Source organism: Taudactylus pleione, unplaced genomic scaffold (assembly GCF_031769625.1).
Source record: "Taudactylus pleione unplaced genomic scaffold, aTauple2 ptg000132l, whole genome shotgun sequence".
In the NCBI taxonomy this organism is placed as follows: Eukaryota; Metazoa; Chordata; class Amphibia; order Anura; family Myobatrachidae; genus Taudactylus; species Taudactylus pleione.
Window position 1 is genome coordinate 156,048 of NW_028284534.1, and position 25,169 is coordinate 181,216.

Sequence of the window (25,169 nt, forward strand, 5' to 3'; positions counted from 1 at the left end):
GTATAAATAACACTGTATATAGTATATAATAACACTGTATCTCTATTCTATATAAATAATACTTTATAGTATATAATAACACTGTATCTCTATCTATTCTGTATAAATAACACTATATAGTATATAATAACACTGTATCTATTCTGTATAAATAACGATGTTTATACTATATAATAACACTGTATCTCTATCCTATTTAAATAACACTGTATATACTATATAACACTGTCTCTCTATCTATCCTGTATAAATAACGATGTATATACTATATAATAACATTGTATCTCTATCTATCCTGTTTAAATAACAATGTTTATACTATATAATAAAACTGTATCTCTATCTATTCTGTATAAATAACAATGTTTATACTATATAATAACACTGTATATACTATATAATAACACTGTATCTCTATCTATTCTGTATAAATAACACTGTATATACTATATAATAACACTGTATCTCTATCTATCCTGTATAAATAACAATGTATATACTATATAATAACACTGTATCTCTATCTATTCTGTATAAATAACACTGTATATAGTATATAATAACACTGTATCTCTATTCTATATAAATAATACTTTATAGTATATAATAACACTGTATCTCTATCTATTCTGTATAAATAACACTATATAGTATATAATAACACTGTATCTATCTATTCTGTATAAATAACACTGTATATCCTATATAATAACACTATCTATTTTGTATAAATAACAATGTATATACTATATAATAACACTGTATCTCTATCTATCCTGTATAAATAACAATGTATATACTATATAATAACACTGTATCTCTATCTATTCTGTATAAATAACAATGTATATACTATATAACACTGTATCTCTATCTATCCTGTTTAAATAACACTGTATATACTATATAATAAAACTGTATCTCTATCTATTCTGTATAAATAACAATGTATATACTATATAATAACACTGTATATACTATATAATAGCACTGTATCTTCTGTATAAATAACAATGTTTATACTATATAATAACACTGTATCTCTATCCTATTTAAATAACACTGTATATACTATATAATAAAACTGTATCTCTATCTATTCTGTATAAATAACGATGTTTATACTATATAATAACACTGTATCTCTATCTATCCTATTTAAATAACACTGTATATACTATATAACACTGTATCTCTATCTATCCTGTATAAATAACGATGTATATACTATATAATAACATTGTATCTCTATCTATCCTGTTTAAATAACACTGTATATACTATATAATAAAACTGTATCTCTATCTATTCTGTATAAATAACAATGTTTATACTATATAATAACACTGTATATACTATATAATAACACTGTATCTCTATCTATTCTGTATAAATAACACTGTATATACTATATAATAACACTGTATCTCTATCTATTCTGTATAAATAACACTGTATATACTATATAATAACACTGTATCTCTATCTATTCTGTATAAATAACAATGTATATACTATATAATAACACTGTATCTCTATCTATCCTGTTTAAATAACACTGTATATACTATATAATAACACTGTATCTTTATCTATCCTGTTTAAATAACACTGTATATACTATATAATAAAACTGTATCTCTATCTATTCTGTATAAATAACAATGTATATACTATATAATAACACTGTATATACTATATAATAACACTGTATCTCTATCCTGTATAAATAACACTGTATGTACTATATAATACTGTATCTCTCTCTATCCTGTATAAATAACAATGTATAAACTATATAATAACACTGTATATACTATATAATAACACTGTATCTCTATCTATCCTGTATAAATAACACTGTATATACTATATAATAACACTGTATATACTATATAATAACACTGTATATACTATATAATAACACTGTATCTCTATCTATCCTGTATAAATAACACTGTATATACTATATAATAACACTGTATGTACTATATAATACTGTATCTCTCTCTATCCTGTATAAATAACAATGTATATACTATATAATAACACTGTATATACTATATAATAACACTGTATCTCTATCTATCCTGTATAAATAACAATGTATATACTATATAATAACACTGTATATACTATATAATAACACTGTATCTCTATCTATCCTGTATAAATAACACTGTATATACTATATAATAACACTGTATATACTATATAATAACACTGTATATACTATATAATAACACTGTATATACTATATAATAACACTGTATCTTTATCTATCCTGTTTAAATAACACTGTATATACTATATAATAAAACTGTATCTCTATCTATTCTGTATAAATAACACTGTATATACTATATAATAACACTGTATCTTTATCTATCCTGTTTAAATAACACTGTATATACTATATAATAACACTGTATCTTTATCTATCCTGTTTAAATAACACTGTATATACTATATAATAACACTGTATCTTTATCTATCCTGTTTAAATAACACTGTATATACTATATAATAAAACTGTATCTCTATCTATTCTGTATAAATAACAATGTATATACTATATAATAACACTGTATATACTATATAATAACACTGTATATACTATATAATAACACTGTATATACTATATAATAACACTGTATATACTATATAATAACACTGTATATACTATATAATAACACTGTATCTCTCTCTATCCTGTATAAATAACAATGTATAAACTATATAATAACACTGTATATACTATATAATAACACTGTATCTCTCTCTATCCTGTATAAATAACAATGTATAAACTATATAATAACACTGTATATACTATATAATAACACTGTATCTCTATCTATCCTGTATAAATAACACTGTATATACTATATAATAACACTGTATATACTATATAATAACACTGTATATACTATATAATAACACTGTATCTCTATCTATCCTGTATAAATAACACTGTATGTACTATATAATACTGTATCTCTCTCTATCCTGTATAAATAACAATGTATATACTATATAATAACACTGTATATACTATATAATAACACTGTATATACTATATAATAACACTGTATATACTATATAATAACACTGTATCTCTCTCTATCCTGTATAAATAACAATGTATGTACTATATAATAACACTGTATATACTATATAATAACACTGTATGTACTATATAATACTGTATCTCTCTCTATCCTGTATAAATAACAATGTATAAACTATATAATAACACTGTATATACTATATAATAACACTGTATCTCTCTCTATCCTGTATAAATAACACTGTATATACTATATAATAACACTGTATATACTATATAATAACACTGTATATACTATATAAATAACACTGTATATACTATATAATAACACTGTATATACTATATAATAACACTGTATATACTATATAATAACACTGTATATACTATATAATAACACTGTATCTCTCGCTCCTCCCTAGTGGTCTGATAGTCCCGGAGGCGTCTGGAAACGAGACTGTCCCGGAGGTGGTGACTACGTCAGGCTACGCCTTGCTGCACTTCTTTAGTGACGCTGCTTATAACCTGACTGGGTTCAACATCTTTTACTCGTAGGTTGTAGGGAGGGAGAGGTCCTATGTATATGATGTGCTATAGCATGACCCCTTCTCCTGTCTCTAACCTGTCACTTCTTCCCCAATTATCTTCTCTGGGGATTGCAGGGTCGGGGAGCTGGGTCTTGTGCTGGCCATACACTAGTGCGATTTCGGACCGATTGTCCGATTTTAGACGCGTTGTATGATGAATTGAGGTGAAATCGTTTTCTATATAGGTAGGATACGATCCAATGCGCGCTCCGGACACTCTTAAACCGTATGGTATGATCAGATGTGCAGCCCATATTATCTATCATAATCGTATGCAGATCATGCCGTGTCTTTGTGCATGCGATGCATCGTGCGTCCGACCGGCGTCATTTCAGTGACATTTTGAAGAATGATGAACAGTTTTTCAGCAGGCACACGACCGATCGTAACGTGAGATCGTATGTACATCATGTGTCCAAAGTGCGCTCGGAGCTGCCGGGGAGTTAAAGGGAAATCGTGAGATGAACGTTATCTTATGCTGGTCGTACTAGTGTCTGGCCAGCATTAGTCACCCGGAGATAACACATATCCTCCAGATGTCTTCACTAACATCTTCCCTCCATGCGCTACAAGCGGCATTAAGTTTAATGCGTCAGCACTGTGCGACTCTGTAGTGGAGATCCTCTTTTTGTGCTGCTTGTTACCCAGGGGCGTAACTAGAACTTTGTGGGCCTCCACCAACTCAGGTCTCAACCAGAGTGTGTGTGTATATATATATATGTGTGTGTATATATAAATGTATATATACGTATATACAAATATAAGTGATTGCGCAAACTAAAAAAGTCTCAGGGTCCTCTCACTTTAAAAAAATTGGGGTCCTTCTCCACTATTTCTTTGTCCCATTACATATTATTGGGGTGGGGGCAGGTAGGAGTTAGGACAGTGCTTGGGGCAGGTAGCAGTTAGGACAGTATTGGGGGCAGGTAGCAGTTAGGACAGTGCTGGGGGGAGGCAGCAGTTAGGACAGTGCTGGGGGCGGGCAGCAGTTAGGACAGTGCTGGGGGCGGGCAGCAGTTAGGACAATATTGGGGGCGGGCAACAGTTTGGACAGTGCTGGGGGCAGGCAGCAGTTAGGACAGTGCTGGGGGCAGGCAGCAGTTAGGACAGTGCTGGGGGCTGGCAGCAGTTAGGACAGTGCTGGGGGTGGGCAGCAGTTAGGACAGTGCTGTCTGCGGGTAGCAGTTAGGACAGTGCTGGGGGTGGGCAGCAGTTAGGACAGTGCTGTCTGCGGGTAGCAGTTAGGACAGTGCTGGGGGCAGGTATCAGTTAGGACAGTGCAGGGGGAAAGTATCAGTTAAGGTAGAGCTTGGGGTAAAGGCAGGGAGAAGTTAGGGTAGAGGGGAGTTAGACCAGGCAGTGGTGGGGTTAGGGAGGAGGTAAGGATAGATACCAGCTGGTGCAGAACTGGGGTAAGGAGGGTGTTAGGGGCAGGCAGTGCTGGGAGTAGAGAGGGGGGTGGGTGAATAGCAACTGGGGCAAGAAGAGGTTAGGGGCAGGCAGTGCTGGGGGTAGAGAGCGGACAAGGGTAGATGGCAGCTGGGGGGCAAGGAGGATTTTAGGGGCAGGCAGTGCTGGGGCTAGGAAGGAGGTAAGGGTAGATAGAAGGGCAGCTTAAAGTAGTAGTAGTAGCAGCTGCCTTCCCCAACCCCCACAGTACCAAACAGCCAAATTTTATTTTGTGCCGGGGCCTTCCTCCCGTCTGGTGCTGGGGCCTTCCTGTCGCTGGGTGCGGGTGCCAGCCTGCAGCTGGATGTTGGGGCCGTGCGCCGGGTTGTCCTGCTGCCGGGTGCTGGGGAAGTGGCCGATTGTCCCTGTGGTGCCGGGTGCTGGGGAAGCGGCCGCTTGTCAATGTGTAGTGCTGGATCCCATTGCACACCTGGACCACACCGTAGTTTAGTCTGGGTTCAGGCTGTTGCTTGCTGGGTCGGCGAGCTCCCTATGCTGCCGGGCTACATAGCAAGTGCACCCTCTATAGTTACGCCACTGTTTTTACCTTCAAAAGCGTTTTATTCGCGATGTGAATAGTACACACAGGCAGCTTCTGCTGTGTAAAATGATATGCGGTATGCGTATGTTCTGTATGTGACTGTGGGTGTGACAGTCACACACAGAATAATAGGCATGCTGCATATCATTTTACACAGCGGCAGTAACCCTGTAGCATAGCATTAGCATGGAGATACAGCCGCAGTCACACACACAATATAGGCATGGTGCATATCATTTTACTCAGCAGCTGTGACACTGTAACGTAGCATTAGCATGGAGATACAGCCGCAGTCACACATAGAATATAGGCATGCCGCATATCATTTTACACAGCGGCTGTGACACTGTAACGTAGCATTAGCATGGAGATACAGTCGCAGTCACACACAGAATATAGGCATGCTGCATATCATTTTACACAGCGGCTGTGACACTGTAGCATAGCAATTGGCATGGAGATACAGCCGCAGTTACACACAGAATATAGGCATGCCGCATAGCATTTTACACAGCGGCTGAAACACTGTAGCATAGCAATTAGCATGGAGATACAGCCGCAGTTACACACAGAAAATAGGCATGCTGCATATCATTTTACTCAGCGGCTGTGACACTGTAGCATAGCAATTAGCATGGAGATACAGCCGCAGTTACACACAGAATATAGGCATGCCGCATAGCATTTTACACAGCGGCTGAAACACTGTAGCATAGCAATTAGCATGGAGATACAGCCGCAGTTACACACAGAATATAGGCATGCTGCATGTCATTTTACTCAGCGGCTGTGACACTGTAACATAGCATTAGCATGGAGATACACCCGTAGTCACACACAGAATATAGGCATGCTGCATATCATTTTACACAGCGGCTGTGACACTGTAGCATAGCAATTAGCATGGAGATACAGCCGCAGTTACACACAGAATATAGGCATGCCGCATAGCATTTTACACAGCGGCTGTGACACTGTAGCATAGCAATTAGCATGGAGATACAGCCGCAGTTACACACAGAATATAGGCATGCCGCATAGCATTTTACACAGCAGCTGTGACACTGTAGCATAGCAATTAGCATGGAGATACAGCCGCAGTTACACACAGAATATAGGCATGCTGCATATCATTTTACTCAGCAGCTGTGACACTGTAACATAGCAATTAGCATGGAGATACAGCCGCAGTTACACACAGAATATAGGCATGCTGCATAGCATTTTACACAGCGTCTGTGACACTGTAGCATAGCAATTAGCATGGAGATACAGCCGCAGTCACACACAGAATATAGGCATGCTGCATAGCATTTTACTCAGCGGCTGTGACACTGTAACATTGCATTAGCATGCAGATAAACCCGCAGTCACACACAGAATATAGGCATGCGGCATAGCTTTTTACACAGCGTCTGTGACACTGTAGCATAGCAATTAGCATGGAGATACAGCCGCAGTTACACACAGAATATAGGCATGCCGCATAGCATTTTACAGAGCGTCTGTGACACTGTAGCATAGCAATTAGCATGGAGATACAGCCGCAGTCACACACAGAATATAGGCATGCTGCATATCATTTTACTCAGCAGCTGTGACACTGTAACGTAGCATTTCGCATGGAGATACAGCCGCAGTCACACACAGAATATAGGCATGCTGCATATCATTTTACTCAGTGGCCGTGACACTGTAATGTAGCAATTAGCATGCAGATACACCCGCAGTCACACACACAGAATATAGGCATGCTGCATAGCATTTTAATCAGCAGAAGCTGTGTGTGCATCCTATTTACATCGCTTTGCAAATAAGATACATTTGGAGGTAAAAAGTAGCACAAAAAGACGATGTGCGCTACCGGGTCACTCTGCGGCTTGGTGCGACTAGAAGGGCTATTTACCGCGCAAGGATGTAAGATGTATGTGTGTATAATACAGAGATTAGCAAATATATAATGATAATAGCCCTGTCTTCCTCTATCTGTATGGGGTATTCACATGTTCCTAATTCTCCCTGATCCAGTTGTACAGCCCCTGGATGCACAGACCCCGATGAGGTCTTTTCCAATCCGTTCTCTCTGGGCATCTCTGATCATTACTGATCTATCCTGATTGGGTTGTGATCACGATGAGTAATAATAATAATGTAATATTGTGTAATATATATTTAGCTGTGCAGATGATGATGTATGATGATGATGTATGATGAGGATGATGATGATGATGTAGGAGGATGATGTTGATGGATGATGATGATGGATGATGATGATGTAGGAGGATGATGATGATGGATGATGTATGATGATGATGATGGATGTAGATGATGATGATGTAGGATGATGGATGATGATGTATGATGTATGACAGTGTTGGCTAACCTTGACACTCCAGCTGTTGTGGAACTATATATCCCAGCATGCCCTGCCACAGTTTTGGCATGCCCTAATAGCAAAACTGTAGCAGTGCATGCTGGGTTATGTAGTTCCATAACAGCTGGAGTGTCAAGGTTAGCCAACACTGATGTATGATGATGATGATGTAGGAGGATGATGATGATGTATGATGATGATGTAGGAGGATGGATGATGATTATGATGATGGATGATGATGATGTAGAGGATGGATGATGATGATGTATGATGATTATGATGATGGATGATGATGTAGGAGGATGGATGATGATTATGATGATGGATGATGATGTAGGAGGATGGATGATGATGATGTATGATGATTATGATGATGGATGATGATGTAGGAGGATGGATGATGATGATGTAGGAGGATGGATGTTGATGATGGATGATGATGATGGAGGATGATGTAGAGGATGGATGATGATGTATGATGATGGATGATGTAGGAGGATGGATGATGATTATGATGATGGATGATGATGATGTATGATGATGTAGGAGGATGGATGATGATGATGTATGATGATTATGATGATGGATGATGATGTAGGAGGATGGATGATGATGATGTAGGAGGATGGATGTTGATGATGGATGATGATTGATGATGATGATGATGGAGGATGATGATGATGGATGATGATGGAGGATGATGATGATGATGATAATGATGGATGATGATGTATGATGATGATGATGGATGATGATGGATGATGATGGATGAGGATGATGATGGATGATGATGTATGATGGATGATGATGTATGAGGATGATGATGATGGAGGATGATGATGATGGAGGATGGATAATGATGTATGATGATGATGTATGATGGATGATGATGATGGATGATGATAATGATGGATGATTATGTATGATGATGATGATGGAGGATGATGGAGGATGATGATGATGGATGATGATAATGATGGATGATGATGTATGAGGATGATGATGGATGATGATGGATGATGATGTATGAGGATGATGATGATGGATGATGATGATGATGGAGGATGATGATGTATGATGGATAATGATGGATGATGTATGATGATGTATGATGATGATGTATGAGGATGATGTATGATGGATGATGATGATGGAGGATGATGATGATGGAGGATGATGTATGAGGATGATGATGATGGAGGATTATGATGTATGATGATTATGATGTAGGATGATGATGATGATGTATGATGATGTAGGATGATGATGATGATGTATGATGATGGAGGATGATGATGATGATGGATAATAATGGATGATGATTGATGATGATGATGATGGAGGAGGATAATGATGATGATGTATATCTTTCCCTGCAGGATAAACTCCTGCCCTAACAACTGCTCCGGCCACGGCAAGTGCACGATGGGCAGCTCGGTGCCCAGCCGGGTATACTGTGAGTGTGACAAATACTGGAAGGGAGAAGCCTGCGACATCCCCTACTGCAAAAACAACTGCGGGAGCCCCGACCACGGCTACTGCGACCTGACTGGCGAGAAGCTGTGCGTGTGCAATGACAGCTGGCAAGGTTGGTTTCCCTGAGACCATTACCGGGAGATAGTGGCATATATCCCCCTCTCATTGTGTGGTGTTATAGCGGGTGTGGCCAGTCAACATATCGGGGGCTGCACCTTGTGCAATAATTGGTCCGATCAGATCATTCTCTGCACAGTGCGTATAACCGATGCAGTACCCGGGGCTGATTATCGTGTACGCATGCTGTACCCGGGGCTGATTATCGTGTACGCATGCTGTACTCGGGGCTGATTATCGTGTACGCATGCTGTACTCGGGGCTGATTATCGTGTACGCATGCTGTACCCGGGGCTGATTATCGTGTATGCATGCTGTACCTGGGGCCGATTATCGTGTTCACATGCTGTCCCCGGGGCCGATTATCGTGTACGCATGCTGTACCCGGGGCCGATTATCGTGTATGCATGCTGTACCCGGGGCCGATTATCATGTGCGCTTGCTGTACCCGGGGCTGATTATCGTGTGCGCTTGCTGTACCTGGAGCCGATTATCGTGTGCGCACGCTGCACCCGGGGCTGATTATCGAGTGCGCACGCTGTACCCGGGGGCCGATTCTCGCGTGCGCACGCTGTTCCCGGGGGCCGATTCTCGCGTGCGCACGCTGTACCCGGGGCCGATTCTCGCGTGGGCACGCTGTACCCGGGGCCGATTCTCGCGTGGGCACGCTGTACCCGGGGCCGATTATCGCGTGCGCACGCTGTACCCGGGGCCGATTATCGCGTGCGCACGCTGTACCCGGGGCCGATTATCGCATGCGCACGCTGTACCCGGGGCCGATTATCGCATGCGCACGCTGTACCCGGGGCCGATTATCGCGTGCGCACGCTGTACCCGGGGCCGATTATCGCGTGCGCACGCTGTACCCGGGGCCGATTATCGCGTGCGCACGCTGTACCCGGGGCCGATTATCGCGTGCGCACGCTGTACCCGGGGCCGATTATCGCGTGCGCACGCTGTACCCGGGGCCGATTATCGCGTGCGCACGCTGTACCCGGGGCCGATTATCGCGTGCGCACGCTGTACCCGGGGCCGATTATCGCGTGCGCACGCTGTACCCGGGGCCGATTATCGCGTGCGCACGCTGTACCCGGGGCCGATTATCGCGTGCGCACGCTGTACCCGGGGCCGATTATCGCGTGCGCACGCTGTACCCGGGGCCGATTATTGCGTGCGCACGCTGTACCCGGGGCCGATTATAGCGTGCGCTTGCTGTACCTGGGGCCGATTATTGCGTGCGCACGCTGTACCCGGGGCCGATTATAGCGTTGAGGGTTGTACCCAGCTTTGCTGCCACTGAGATACATGAGCAGATGCACACACTACACGGCCGGGGTTTGTAATAGAGCAGAAGGTGCCATCGTCCGTGAGGTTTGAGGTGCAGGATGCAGCTTCTGTTATGTATGAAAGGCAAAACCGCGTGAATAAAACCGCCGGAGGTCGTACAGTAATGGCGATTTGGGGACCTTGGACAAATAGAAAATGTAAAGCCATCAGCCAAAGCAGATGAACCAACGGCAGGCATGTCCCCCCCCCCCCCCCCAACAGAGGTTATCTGCCCTATCCTGAAAATCGCTGGGGCTCTTCCTGATTCCCTGTGGGTGCGTCTGTGCCCAGGGTAAGGAAGAAGATTGGGACACGGATAGTAGCAGCTTTACCTCCACAGCGGTCACAGTGTAAGGGACAGCGGTCCCTAAAAGCCTGTCATTAAACCAAAAGGGTAACAAAATAAGGGAATAAAACAAACACAATTATAAAGCTATATGTATTAGAATAAAACTGTAACACACCCCCCCCCCCCCCCCATTATTTATTTTATTAAAAAGATAAAACCTTACATTGTACTTTATCTGGTATAGAGCACTGGGCTAATAGAATCTGACAGCTGCCGGCAGCTCACAGCCTATAACATTACCCCAATGAAGCTGATTAGATGGACCCGCAGCGGTGAATACTTAGGCCCTGCGATATCTGAGGAGGTGACAGCAGGACTGGATATCTCTCAGGCAGAGGCGCAGGACCTGCTATCTATGTGTCCCGATAGACACTCACATCATATTTACAGAGCAATTGTGACACCTAGTGGACAGATAAAGAAATACAGCTGAAAAATATGAGGTCACTTTTGCCATGAGACATTTCCCTAGGTCACACTAGTTACACCCAGTCAGCATCCAGCTGTGATTGCTGCATCTGCCAGATGGTCCTAAACCAGGGACCTCCGCCTCATAATCCCATCTGTATTGCTCAGCCTTCATTATGTTATCACTGTTGGGAAACCAGAGGCACTTCTGCATGCTGCTGGGACTTGTAGTCCTACAACTACCTGTGATCCTCAAATTGCCTCCTGTCTAGCAGTTTCTTTTCAGTCTGTGTTTCTGCAAACATTTTTAGAGTAGTCTATTTTGTTGGCTTTATGGCAATTTAATAGAAATAACTTTTTTTTGAGCTATTTCAGCCCCTCAATGTAACTGACAGCCGCCTCTCATTCTCTCTGTATGGGCGTTCATGTACCCTGCAGGAGGGCACAGTACTGTACACATGGTTACACACAGCCTGTCTATCTGCCCCATACAGATCACAGGCCTGCAGTATACAGTGACAGCTGTCTGCCCTCACTGTGTAGCGGTGTACAGATCACAGGCCTGCAGTATACAGTGACAGCTGTCTGCCCTCACTGTGTATCGGTGTACAGATCACAGGCCTGCAGTATACAGTGACAGCTGTCTGCCCTCACTGTGTAGCGGTGTACAGATCACAGGCCTGCAGTATACAGTGACAGCTGTCTGCCCTCACTGTGTAGCGGTGTACAGATCACAGGCCTGCAGTATACAGTGACAGCTGTCTGCCCTCCCTGTGTAGCGGTGTACAGATCACAGGCCTGCAGTATACAGTGACTGCTGTCTGCCCTCACTGTGTAGCGGTGTACAGATCACAGGCCTGCAGTATACAGTGACAGCTGTCTGCCATCACTGTGTATCGGTGTACAGATCACAGGCCTGCAGTATACAGTGACAGCTGTCTGCCCTCCCTGTGTAGCGGTGTACAGATCACAGGCCTGCAGTATACAGTGACAGCTGTCTGCCCTCACTGTGTATCGGTGTACAGATCACAGGCCTGCAGTATACAGTGACAGCTGTCTGCCCTCACTGTGTAGCGGTGTACAGATCACAGGCCTGCAGTATACAGTGACAGCTGTCTGCCCTCACTGTGTAGCGGTGTACAGATCACAGGCCTGCAGTATACAGTGACAGCTGTCTGCCCTCACTGTGTAGCGGTGTACAGATCACAGGCCTGCAGTATACAGTGACAGCTGTCTGCCCTCACTGTGTAGCGGTGTACAGATCACAGGCCTGCAGTATACAGTGACAGCTGTCTGCCCTCACTGTGTAGCGGTGTACAGATCACAGGCCTGCAGTATACAGTGACAGCTGTCTGCCATCACTGTGTAGCGGTGTACAGATCACAGGCCTGCAGTATACAGTGACAGCTGTCTGCCCTCCCTGTGTAGCGGTGTACAGATCACAGGCCTGCAGTATACAGTGACTGCTGTCTGCCCTCACTGTGTAGCGGTGTACAGATCACAGGCCTGCAGTATACAGTGACAGCTGTCTGCCATCACTGTGTATCGGTGTACAGATCACAGGCCTGCAGTATACAGTGACAGCTGTCTGCCCTCCCTGTGTAGCGGTGTACAGATCACAGGCCTGCAGTATACAGTGACAGCTGTCTGCCCTCACTGTGTATCGGTGTACAGATCACAGGCCTGCAGTATACAGTGACAGCTGTCTGCCCTCACTGTGTAGCGGTGTACAGATCACAGGCCTGCAGTATACAGTGACAGCTGTCTGCCCTCACTGTGTAGCGGTGTACAGATCACAGGCCTGCAGTATACAGTGACAGCTGTCTGCCCTCACTGTGTAGCGGTGTACAGATCACAAGCCTGCAGTATACAGTGACAGCTGTCTGCCCTCACTGTGTAGCGGTGTACAGATCACAGGCCTGCAGTATACAGTGACAGCTGTCTGCCATCACTGTGTAGCGGTGTACAGATCACAGGCCTGCAGTATACAGTGACAGCTGTCTGCCCTCACTATGTAGCGGTGTACAGATCACAGGCCTGCAGTATACAGTGACAGCTGTCTGCCATCACTGTGTAGCGGTGTACAGATCACAGGCCTGCAGTATACAGTGACAGCTGTCTGCCCTCCCTGTGTAGCGGTGTACAGATCACAGGCCTGCAGTATACAGTGACAGCTGTCTGCCCTCACTGTGTATCGGTGTACAGATCACAGGCCTGCAGTATACAGTGACAGCTGTCTGCCCTCACTGTGTAGCGGTGTACAGATCACAGGCCTGCAGTATACAGTGACAGCTGTCTGCCCTCACTGTGTAGCAGTGTACAGATCACAGGCCTGCAGTATACAGTGACAGCTGTCTGCCCTCACTGTGTAGCGGTGTACAGATCACAGGCCTGCAGTATACAGTGACAGCTGTCTGCCCTCACTGTGTAGCGGTGTACAGATCACAGGCCTGCAGTATACAGTGACAGCTGTCTGCCCTCACTGTGTAGCGGTGTACAGATCACAGGCCTGCAGTATACAGTGACAGCTGTCTGCCCTCACTGTGTAGCGGTGTACAGATCACAGGACTGCAGTATACAGTGACAGCTGTCTGCCCTCACTGTGTAGCGGATCATAGTATCTGATTGGCCTTTCCCCGATGTCCCCTCAGCGCTATTGGTCACAGGGGCTTATCTTACAGGTTCACAGACTGCAGGTACAGTCCCCTCTCAAACTCTTGGCTCTGCTACATCCTCAGGGCTCTATGCTCCAATCAGCAGTGATTGCTGGCACCACCGAGCACATATATTCCTGACAGCAGGGACCCCACTTACATGCTGCTGGGAGCTTTGTACAGTATAGGGACTTCACTTCTCTTATAATATTGGACTATTAACTTTTCCTTCGTGCCGCACAAGGGCTACATTTCCCCCTACAATACAGTGGGAGTGACTTCCCTTTTTTCACTCTGTTGCTCTCATCGCAGCCACCACACCCCCACTCTACCAAATAGCCAACGGAGCTTAGGACATTCTTCCCTCCATTCTATGGCCTCAGCTGTGATGTCCTCCTTTAATCACCCAGAGATGTATCATTCCGCCCTTCTAGCTTACTAACAGGACATCACACAGAGCTGTATTACTCCACCCCTCTCCTTACTGACAGGACAAATCACACAGAGCTGTATTACTCCACCCCTCTCCTTACTGACAGGACAAATCACACAGAGCTGTATTACCCCACCCCTCTCCTTACTGACAGGACAAATCACACAGAGCTGTATCACTCCACCGCTCTCCTTACTGACAGGACAAATCACACAGAGCTGTATTACCCCACCCCTCTCCTTACTGACAGGACAAATCACACAGAGCTGTATTACTCCACCCCTCTCCTTACTGACAGGACATCACACAGAGCTGTATTATTCACCCCTCTCCTCACTGACAGGACATCACACAGAGCTGTATTACTCCACCCCTCTCCTTACTGACAGGACATCACACAGAGCTGTATCACTCCGCCCCTCTCCTTACTGACAGGACAAATCTCACAGAGCTGTATCACTCCACCCCTCTCCTTACTGACAGGACAAATCACACAGGGCTGTATCAGTCCGCCCTTCTCCTCACTGACAGGACAAATCACTCAGAGCTGTATTACTCCACCTCTCTCCTTACTGACAGGACAAATCACACAGAGCTGTATCACTCTGCCCCTCTCCTTACTGACAGGACATCACACAGAGCTGTATTACTCCACCCCTCTCCTTACTGACAGGACAAATCACACAGAGCTGTATTACTCCATCCTTCTCCTTACTGACAGGACATCACACAGAGCTGTATCACTCCGCCCCTCTCCTTACTGACAGGACAAATCTCACAGAGCTGTATCACTCCACCCCTCTCCTTACTGACAGGACAAATCACACAGGGCTGTATCAGTCCGCCCTTCTAGCTCACTGACAGGAAATCACACAGAGCTGTATTACTCCACCCCTCTCCTTACTGACAGGACATCACACAGAGCTGTATTACTCCCCCCCCCTCTCCTTACTGACCGGACATCACACAGAGCTGTATTACTCCATCCCTCTACTTACTGACAGGACATCACACAGAGCTGTATTGCTCCACCCCTCTCCTTACTGACAGGACAAATCACACAGAGCTGTATCACTCCACCCCTCTCCTTACTGACAGGACAAATCACTTAGAGCTGTATTTCTCTGCCCTTCTCCTCACTGACAGGACAAATCACTCAGAGCTGTATTACTCCACCTCTCTCCTTACTGACAGGACAAATCACACAGAGCTGTATCACTCTGCCGCTCTCCTCACTGACAGGACATCACACAGAGCTGTATTACTCCACCTCTCTCCTTACTGACAGGACAAATCACTCAGAGCTGTATTACTCCATCCCTCTCCTTACTGACAGGACAAATCACACAGAGCTGTATTACTCCACCCCTCTCCTTACTGACAGGACAAATCACTCAGAGCTGTATTACTCCACCCCTCTCCTCACTGACAGGACATCACACAGAGCTGTATTACTCCATCCCTCTATTTACTGACAGGACATCACAGAGCTGTATTACTCCATCCCTCTACTTACTGACAGGACATCACACAGAGCTGTATTACTCCACCCCTCTCCTTACTGACAGGACATCACACAGAGCTGTATTACTCCATCCCTCTACTTACTGACAGGACATCACACAGAGCTGTATTACTCCACCCCTCTCCTTACTGACAGGACATCACACAGAGCTGTATTACTCCACCCCTCTCCTTACTGACAGGACATCACACAGAGCTGTATTACTCCACCCCCTCTCCTTACTGACAGGACATCACACAGAGCTGTATTACTCCATCCCTCTACTTACTGACAGGACATCACACAGAGCTGTATTGCTCCACCCCTCTCCTTACTGACAGGACAAATCAATCACACAGAGCTGTATTACTCCACCCCTCTCCTTACTGACAGGACAAATCACTCAGAGCTGTATTACTCCACCCCTCTCCTTACTGACAGGACAAATCACTCAGAGCTGTATTACTCCACCCCTCTCCTCACTGACAGGACAAATCACACAGAGCTGTATCACTCTGCCCCTCTCCTTACTGACAGGACAAATCACACTGAGCTGTATTACTCCACCCCTCTCCTCACTGACAGGACAAATCACACAGAGCTGTATCACTCCACCCCTCTCCTTACTGACGTGACAAATCGCACAGAGCTGTATCACTCCACCCCGCTCCTTACTGACAGGACAAATCACTTAGAGCTGTATTATTCTGCCCTTCTCCTCACTGACAGGACAAATCACTCAGAGCTGTATTACTCCACCTCTCTCCTTACTGACAGGACAAATCACACAGAGCTGTATCACTCTGCCGCTCTCCTCACTGACAGGACATCACACAGAGCTGTATTACTCCACCTCTCTCCTTACTGACAGGACAAATCACTCAGAGCTATATTACTCCACCCCTCTCCTTACTGACAGGACATCACACAGAGCTGTATTACTCCACCCCTCTCCTTACTGACAGGACAAATCACTCAGAGCTGTATTACTCCACCCCTCTCCTCACTGACAGGACATCACACAGAGCTGTATTACTCCACCCCTCTCCTTACTGACAGGACATCACACAGAGCTGTATCACTCCACCCGTCTCCTTACTGACAGGACATCACACAGAGCTGTATTACTCCCCCCCTCTCCTTACTGACAGGACATCACACAGAGCTGTATTACTCCACCCCTCTCCTTACTGACAGGACATCACACAGAGCTGTATTACTCCACCCCTCTCCTTACTGACAGGACATATCACACAGAGCTGTATTACCCCACCCCTCTCCTCACTGACAGGACAAATCACACAGAGTTGTATTACTCCACCCCTCTCCTCACTGACAGGACATCACACAGAGCTGTATTACTCCACCCCTCTCCTCACTGACAGGACATCACACAGAGCTGTATTACTCCCCCCCTCTCCTTACTGACAGGACATCACACAGAGCTGTATTACTCCACCCCTCTCCTTACTGACAGGACATCACACAGAGCTGTATTACTCCACCCCTCTCCTTACTGACAGGACAAATCACACAGAGCTGTATTACTCCACCCCTCTCCTTACTGACAGGACATCACACAGAGCTGTATTACTCCACCCCTCTCCTTACTGACAGGATAAATCACTCAGAGCTGTATTACTCCACCCCTCTCCTCACTGACAGGACATCACACAGAGCTGTATTACTCCACCCCTCTCCTTACTGACAGGACATCACACAGAGCTGTATCACTCCACCCGTCTCCTTACTGACAGGACATCACACAGAGCTGTATTACTCCCCCCCTCTCCTTACTGACAGGACATCACACAGAGCTGTATTACTCTACCCCTCTCCTTACTGACAGGACATCACACAGAGCTGTATTACTCCACCCCTCTCCTTACTGACAGGACATATCACACAGAGCTGTATTACCCCACCCCTCTCCTCACTGACAGGACAAATCACACAGAGCTGTATTACTCCACCCCTCTCCTCACTGACAGGACATCACACAGAGCTGTATTACTCCACCCCTCTCCTCACTGACAGGACATCACACAGAGCTGTATTACTCCCCCCCTCTCCTTACTGACAGGACATCACACAGAGCTGTATTACTCCACCCCTCTCCTTACTGACAGGACATCACACAGAGCTGTATTACTCCATCCCTCTACTTACTGACAGGACAAATCACACAGAGCTGTATTACTCCACCCCTCTCCTTACTGACAGGACAAATCACACAGAGCTGTATTACTCCACCCCTCTCCTTACTGACAGGACATCACACAGAGCTGTATTACTCCACCCCTCTCCTTACTGACAGGACAAATCACTCAGAGCCCTGGTACTTTGAAAAGCTTTTTTTCAGGACATGGGGCCTGATTCAGAAATGAACGCTATTAGGACAGTAGTATTTAGTTTAAATAGGGTCCTGACAGTGTCCATGGGTGGAGCAGATCAGGTGATCACAGCTGCTGTACACTGGACGAATCAGTGAGTCACCTGACAGAATCCAATATGGCCGCACCTATCTTTTCCTGCAAATTGTTTACATTTGCTGCTGCACTAATTAGATAATGCAATGATCACGGTGATATGGCACGGCCAGACGTTAATGACAGTATCAGCTGGAGAGGTCAATCAGCCAATCAGAAACGGTTAGCTAGTGGTTCTAATCATCATCATCATCATCATCCTGTCTTGTTATACGAGCTCTCCAGCTCCTGACGGGTGTGTTGCTGTCAGCGTCCGGGTATATGTCAGTGGTAATTACATGAACACACCCCTTACTGTGCATTTTCTACGCTTGCCTGCTCTTTCCTCTCCAGGGATATAACATGGACTTATAGCTGCATATGGACATATAAAGACATTTTGATTGTTATCTAACAAGGGGCAGCTCGTCTGAAAGTCCTGCCTGTGTCTTGCATGTCTGACCACTGGCCTCCTGGCTGTGCTGTGTCCTCAGGGCAGCCCATAGGGGTATATATAGCCCTTTTATAACTTGTATGGGGGGAATAACATCGTCACGGTATAGGGGGCAATTCAACTGAGCGCGATGTGAATAGCGCCAGGAAGGGGTTCCCAGAGCTTCAGCTGACCGCGCTGTTAAGTCAGACTACATGATTTTGCTCGCACCCTCCCGGCCGCTTTGCTGTTTTTCAGCTTTGTGCAGTGCTAACAGCTTCGCGGCCAGCTCTTAAGTCAGAAAATGGCGGTTAGCGCGCCTAAACACCTGGCTTAAGGTGCGTTGACCGACATCTGCCGACTAAGTGTCGGGTATGAGGGGAACAAGTGAATAGCTATCACATTGCGTTCAATTGATCTGCCCCCGTAGGGGTCGATGGCTAACCGACGCCACCTAGCCGTCTCCTTCCACCACAATATACAGATGTTTCCTTCCTCATTATTGCTGCAGTCGCGCCTAACAGTCCCTCTTGGCGCACCCGGTCCTGTGCTACTCTGCTAGCGCTCGGTGCCTCTTTTTCTGTAAAGAGGTGCGAGGTGCTTATACACGGTACCTCTACTAATAGTGAGCATGTACGTACAACCGATTTACCCAGCTTGTGTCATACTGTGCGTTTCTTTCTTCTACCATTCCAGCTCTTGTATGACTTTATATATTCAGTGATGATTAGTGCTGCGACCATTGTGATGTGTCCTCCTCGCTTCCTGGAAACAGACGCAATGTATTGCTGCCCTGATTTATACAGCAATGTCCTATCGAACGCTGCTTCCAAATCACATCCCACTGTTCTATGTCGTCTCTCTGTCTGGGAGGTCACTCCACTGAAATATCATTTGTCGTCTTCTTCTCCTCAGGTCCAGACTGCTCGCTGAGCGTCCCCTCCACAGACTCTTACTGGATCCTGCCCAATGTCAAACCCTTCAGCCCCTCAGTGGGGCGGGCGTCACACAAGGCCGTCCTGCACGGGAAGTTTATGTGGGTGATCGGAGGCTACTCCTTCAATTACAGCTCCTTTCAGATGCTGCTGAAGTAAGTGGTGCTGCCCAGCGTTCGCCAGCCTCATGCCATGTCAGAAGACATATATAGGACACACGTGTTACTAGAACATGTTTGTGTGCCTTACTTTCCATCGCTGTATTGTGATATTCTCCATTTATTCCTCTAATTCTGTGTAAGCCCCCCAGCAGAATAGACATTTGGGTTACGTCACTTACAGTGCTGGGGTGCGCCCTACTGGCTGGTGCTGGTACAGAATAGACATTTGGGTTACGTCACTTACAGTACTGGGGTGCGCCCTACTGGCTGGTGCTGGTACAGAATAGACATTTGGGTTACGTCACTTACAGTACTTGGGTGCGCCCTACTGGCTGGTGCTGGTACAGAATAGCCAGATACACAACCAGGCAGCCTGTATCAGTCTAGCGCGTGCTCCCCAGTGCCGGACGGGTTCGTCTGCCCAGTGTGAAGCACAACCAACAGGTTCTGGGTAGATGAATCCAACGACATAATTAGAAATTAAAATTCTTTTATTTATATTCCATAATGTATTGTGGAAATGTATCTAATATAATGCAAAGTTATCACAGTATCACATACATAAATTAGAGTAATTAACAAGCTAGATAGTTGTAAAATTGCTGCAACGCGTTTCGCAGATACCATCTACTTCCTCAGGGAGCTGCCATTCCATTACCAGATATTATCCATCATCTGGAGAATTATACTCCAGGATAAATCATCTGATTTTACTTACAATGTACTTACAATGTGGAGTATAAATAAAATAATTAAAATTTGAAATGATGTCATTGGATTCTATATTGTGTACAGCTCACTTGATATAAGTGAGTAAAGGAATGAATCAGTGGCGGCACCAGGAGTTACAGCACTGGTCGGCGAGACCATAGGACCCTTCGGGCGGCTGTACAGGCGTAACCACTTAACTGGCTAAAAAGTTTTCCAAAAACCGCTCAGAAAATTAAAATTTTTTTATGATTAAATTAAGTTGAGATCAATTATTTATAACTTATCCAGCATGATTTTCTAAAAAAAATTTATATATTTTTTTGAAACACATAAGATTAATATCGTTTTTTAAATATCGATCAACGATATATCAGACTATCGATGATCGGAACATTGCGACAACGCGACTTTGCATTTCTCCAACTGCTGCGACTACTGACTTAAATCTCCCCGGCAGCTGCAGATAGGAGCAGGGTGTACTGTGCGCGGCTGCCAGGTCGCAGTAATAGAGAGCATGGCAGACCCTTGGGGAGGATGGGAGGATGCAGAGGGAGCGGGAAGTCCCTCTGTGATTGGCGACTGCTGGAAGATTATCTACTGGCGGCCGAACCAATGGGCGTTTCTGTCTTTTCGCACTGTTTGCGACCACGTCAGGGAACTCACAGCCTGGAGTGGTCGCAAACGATACAACCACAACAAGCAAGTGGTTACGGCCGCCATTATAGGCAACATAGAAGCCAGATGCAGGTGCTTTGGGGCAGTGATGGTGCCGCGCCCTGGGCGATGGGTGATGGTGCCGCAGCCCAGGCCCTGGGCGACGGCACTGCTCGCACATCCCTAGTTGCGGCCGTGAGTTGAAGCCACCCAAAACCTGTTAGTTGAGATATAACAGTTTCGCTGTTGGATTTCATAATCCTAAATCTATCACTATAAATTGAACCGAGATGACCTCATGGGATTATTCCTGTACATTTCCCCCGCTACCCCAGTTAGTGCCAGAGGATCCTGTCTCTGCCCCCATCTGACACAATAGGGCTTATTGGGAAGCCCAGCATGTCCTTGGCTGCAGTCCCGGGTAGTCCTCTATTCCCATATAATGGCAGATCTTTGAGTCAATGTCCCTCTTAGTATTTATTATTGGATATCAGATGTGAGCAGTGCACGGAGCCTGGGTGCAGCCAATGATCTCAGCGATGATGATTTGGTTGTTCCTGGCGTGTCCCTGTTATGTGTAACCCTTTCCTCTCCTTACAGCTACAATGTAGAGAGCAGTATATGGAACGTGGTACCAGTGCTTCGGGGACCTCTGCAGAGATACGGGCACTCGCTGGCTCTGTACCAGGTGGGAGCACTTTCCAATGTAATCTCCTTCCCCCCGCAGTATTATGTCATATATCCCCTCCCCCCTTATGTTTGTATAGAGTGGTGTCTGTACCGATTTATCCGGCAGAATCATTATCATGCACCAAAGTTACAGAACCGTATGTACCGTATACTGTAATAGAGCAAACATTGCACAAATGGTGATCATGTATCTGTATAATAGGGGAGTTCTGATGTCACGCTGGATGTACTCAAACGTCGTGGTGTGAGTACAAGTCCAATGGTGGGTGAACTACGCATGCACTGGTCACAGTGCCCTGGACGCTGCAGCCCGATTGAGAGGCTGTGGCCGTTGAAGGGCGTGGAATGGGCCGCGGCGGAGACCATTCCCTAAAATGGAGACGTGGGAGTGCTGAGGCCAGGGTCCGCATCCTGTGACTCACATTTCCTGGCCCCGGCAGAAGAACCTCATTGCCCATTCAGAGTAAGGTTAGTTAGGTGGGCGATGACTACGCCCATGGTGACTGGTCACACTGGTGATCTGAGGCTGGGTCTTAGGACACAGCACGCCATACTGTGGTGTGACTCTGTAGCGTAGAGCATCTTTCTGAGTGACGTTTTACTTTCAAATGCGTCTTATTCGCACTGAGGTGCAAATAGCAGCTTCTGCTGATTAAAATGATATGTGGCATGCCTATATTCTGTGTACGACTACGGGTGTATCTGCATGCCTATGTTCTGTGTGTGACTGCGGGTGTATCTGCATGCCTGTATACTGTGTGTGACTGCGGGTGTATCTGCATGCCTGTGTTCTGTGTGTGTGACTGCGGGTGTATCTGCATGCCTGTATTCTGTGTGTGACTGTGGGTGTATCTGCATGCCTATATTCGGTGTACGACTACGGGTGTATCTTCATGCCTATGTTGTGTGTGTGTGACTGAGGGTGTATCTGCATGCCTATATTCTGTGTGTGACTGCGGGTGTATCTGCATGCCTATATTCTGTGTGCGACTACGGGTGTATCTGCATGCCTATATTCTGTGTGCGACTACGGGTGTATCTGCATGCCTATATTCTGTGTGTGTGACTGCGGGTGTATCTGCATGCCTGTATTCTGTGTGTGTGACTGCGGGTGGATCTGCATGCCTATATTCTGTGTGTGACTGCGGGTGTATCTGCATGCCTGTATTCTGTGTGAGTGACTGCGGGTGTATCTGCATGCCTATATTCTGTGTGTGTGACTGCGGGTGTATCTGCATGCCTATATTCTCTGTGACTGCGGGTGTATCTGCATGCCTGTATTCTGTGTGTGACTGCGGGTGTATCTGCATGCCTGTATTCTGTGTGTGACTGCGGGTGTATCTGCATGCCTATATTCTGTGTGCGACTACGGGTGTGTGTGCATGCCTATATTCTGTGTGTGTGACTGCGGCTGTATCTGCATGTCTATATTCTGTGTGTGACTGCGGGTGTATCTGCATGCCTATATTCTGTGTGTGTGACTGCGGCTGTATCTGCATGCCTATATTCTGTGTGCGACTACGGGTGTATCTGCATGCCTGTATTCTGTGTGTGACTGCGGGTGTATCTGCATGCCTATATTCTGTGTGTGACTGCGGGTGTATCTGCATGCCTATGTTCTGTGAGTGTGACTGCGGGTGTATCTGCATGCCTATATTCTGTGTGTGTGACTGCGGGTGTATCTGCATGCCTATATTCTGTGTGTGTGACTGCGGGTGTATCTGTATGCCTATATTCTGTGTGTGACTGCGGCTGTATCTGCATGCCTATATTCTCTGTGTGACTGCGGGTGTATGTGCATGCCTATATTCTGTGTGTGTGACTGTGGGTGTATCTGCATGCCTATATTCTGTGTGTGTGACTGCGGGTGTATCTGCATGCCTATATTCTGTGTGTGACTGCGGGTGTATCTGCATGCCTATATTCTGTGTGTGTGACAGAGTGTATCTGCATGCCTATATTCTGTGTGTGACTGCGGGTGTATCTGCATGCCTGTATTCTGTGTGTGACTGCGGGTGTATCTGCATGCCTGTATTCTGTGTGTGACTGCAGGTGTATCTGCATGCCTATATTCTGTGTGCGACTACGGGTGTGTGTGCATGCCTATATTCTGTGTGTGTGACTGCGGCTGTATCTGCATGCCTATATTCTGTGTGTGACTGCAGGTGTATCTGTAGCCTATATTCTGTGTGTGACTGCGGGTGTATCTGCATGCCTGTATTCTGTGTGTAACTGCGGGTGTATCTGCATGCCTGTATTCTGTGTGTAACTGCGGGTGTATCTGCATGCCTGTGTTCTGTGTGTGTGACTGCGGCTGTATCTGCATGCCTATATTCTGTGTGTGTGACTGCGGGTGTATCTGCATTAGGGATGTGCAGGCTCGGATAGGTTCGAGTTTGCACGTGGAGTTCGGATTTTTCCCTCCAAAAAAACGGAACTCAGAACGAGGCAAAACGTCATCTTACATGGACGAACATCATCATTCCTGGACAAAAGACCAGGAATGATGATGTTCGTCCATGTAAGATGACGTTTTGCCTCGTTCTGAGTTCCGTTTTTTTGGAGGGAAAAATCCGAACTCCACGTGCAAACTCGAACCTATCCGAGCCTGCACATCCCTAATCTGCATGCTTATATTCTGTGTGTGACTGCGGCTGTATCTGCATGCCTGTATTCTGTGTGTGACTGCAGGTGTATCTGCATGCCTATATTCTGTGTGTAACTGCGGGTGTATCTGCATGCCTGTATTCTGTGTGTGACTGCGGGTGTATCTGCATGCCTATATTCTGTGTGTGTGACTGCGGCTGTATCTGCATGCCTATATTCTGTGTG

At 45.4% G+C, this 25,169-nt stretch overlaps 1 protein-coding gene across 1 annotated transcript in view; it reads left to right on the forward strand.

Annotated features, from left to right (window-relative positions):
* The window catches only part of LOC148523468 (attractin-like protein 1), a gene marked incomplete at its 3' end in the record, with an annotated part of 317,484 nt that overhangs the window by 145,643 nt on the left and 146,672 nt on the right, over positions 1-25,169 (forward strand). Inside the window, exons 4-7 of the mRNA XM_088473211.1 lie at positions 3,490-3,618; positions 9,398-9,606; positions 20,102-20,276; positions 22,248-22,335. Of these exons, the coding sequence (XP_088329337.1) occupies positions 3,490-3,618; positions 9,398-9,606; positions 20,102-20,276; positions 22,248-22,335 (601 nt within the window). The remainder of the gene's footprint in view (positions 1-3,489; positions 3,619-9,397; positions 9,607-20,101; positions 20,277-22,247; positions 22,336-25,169) is intronic.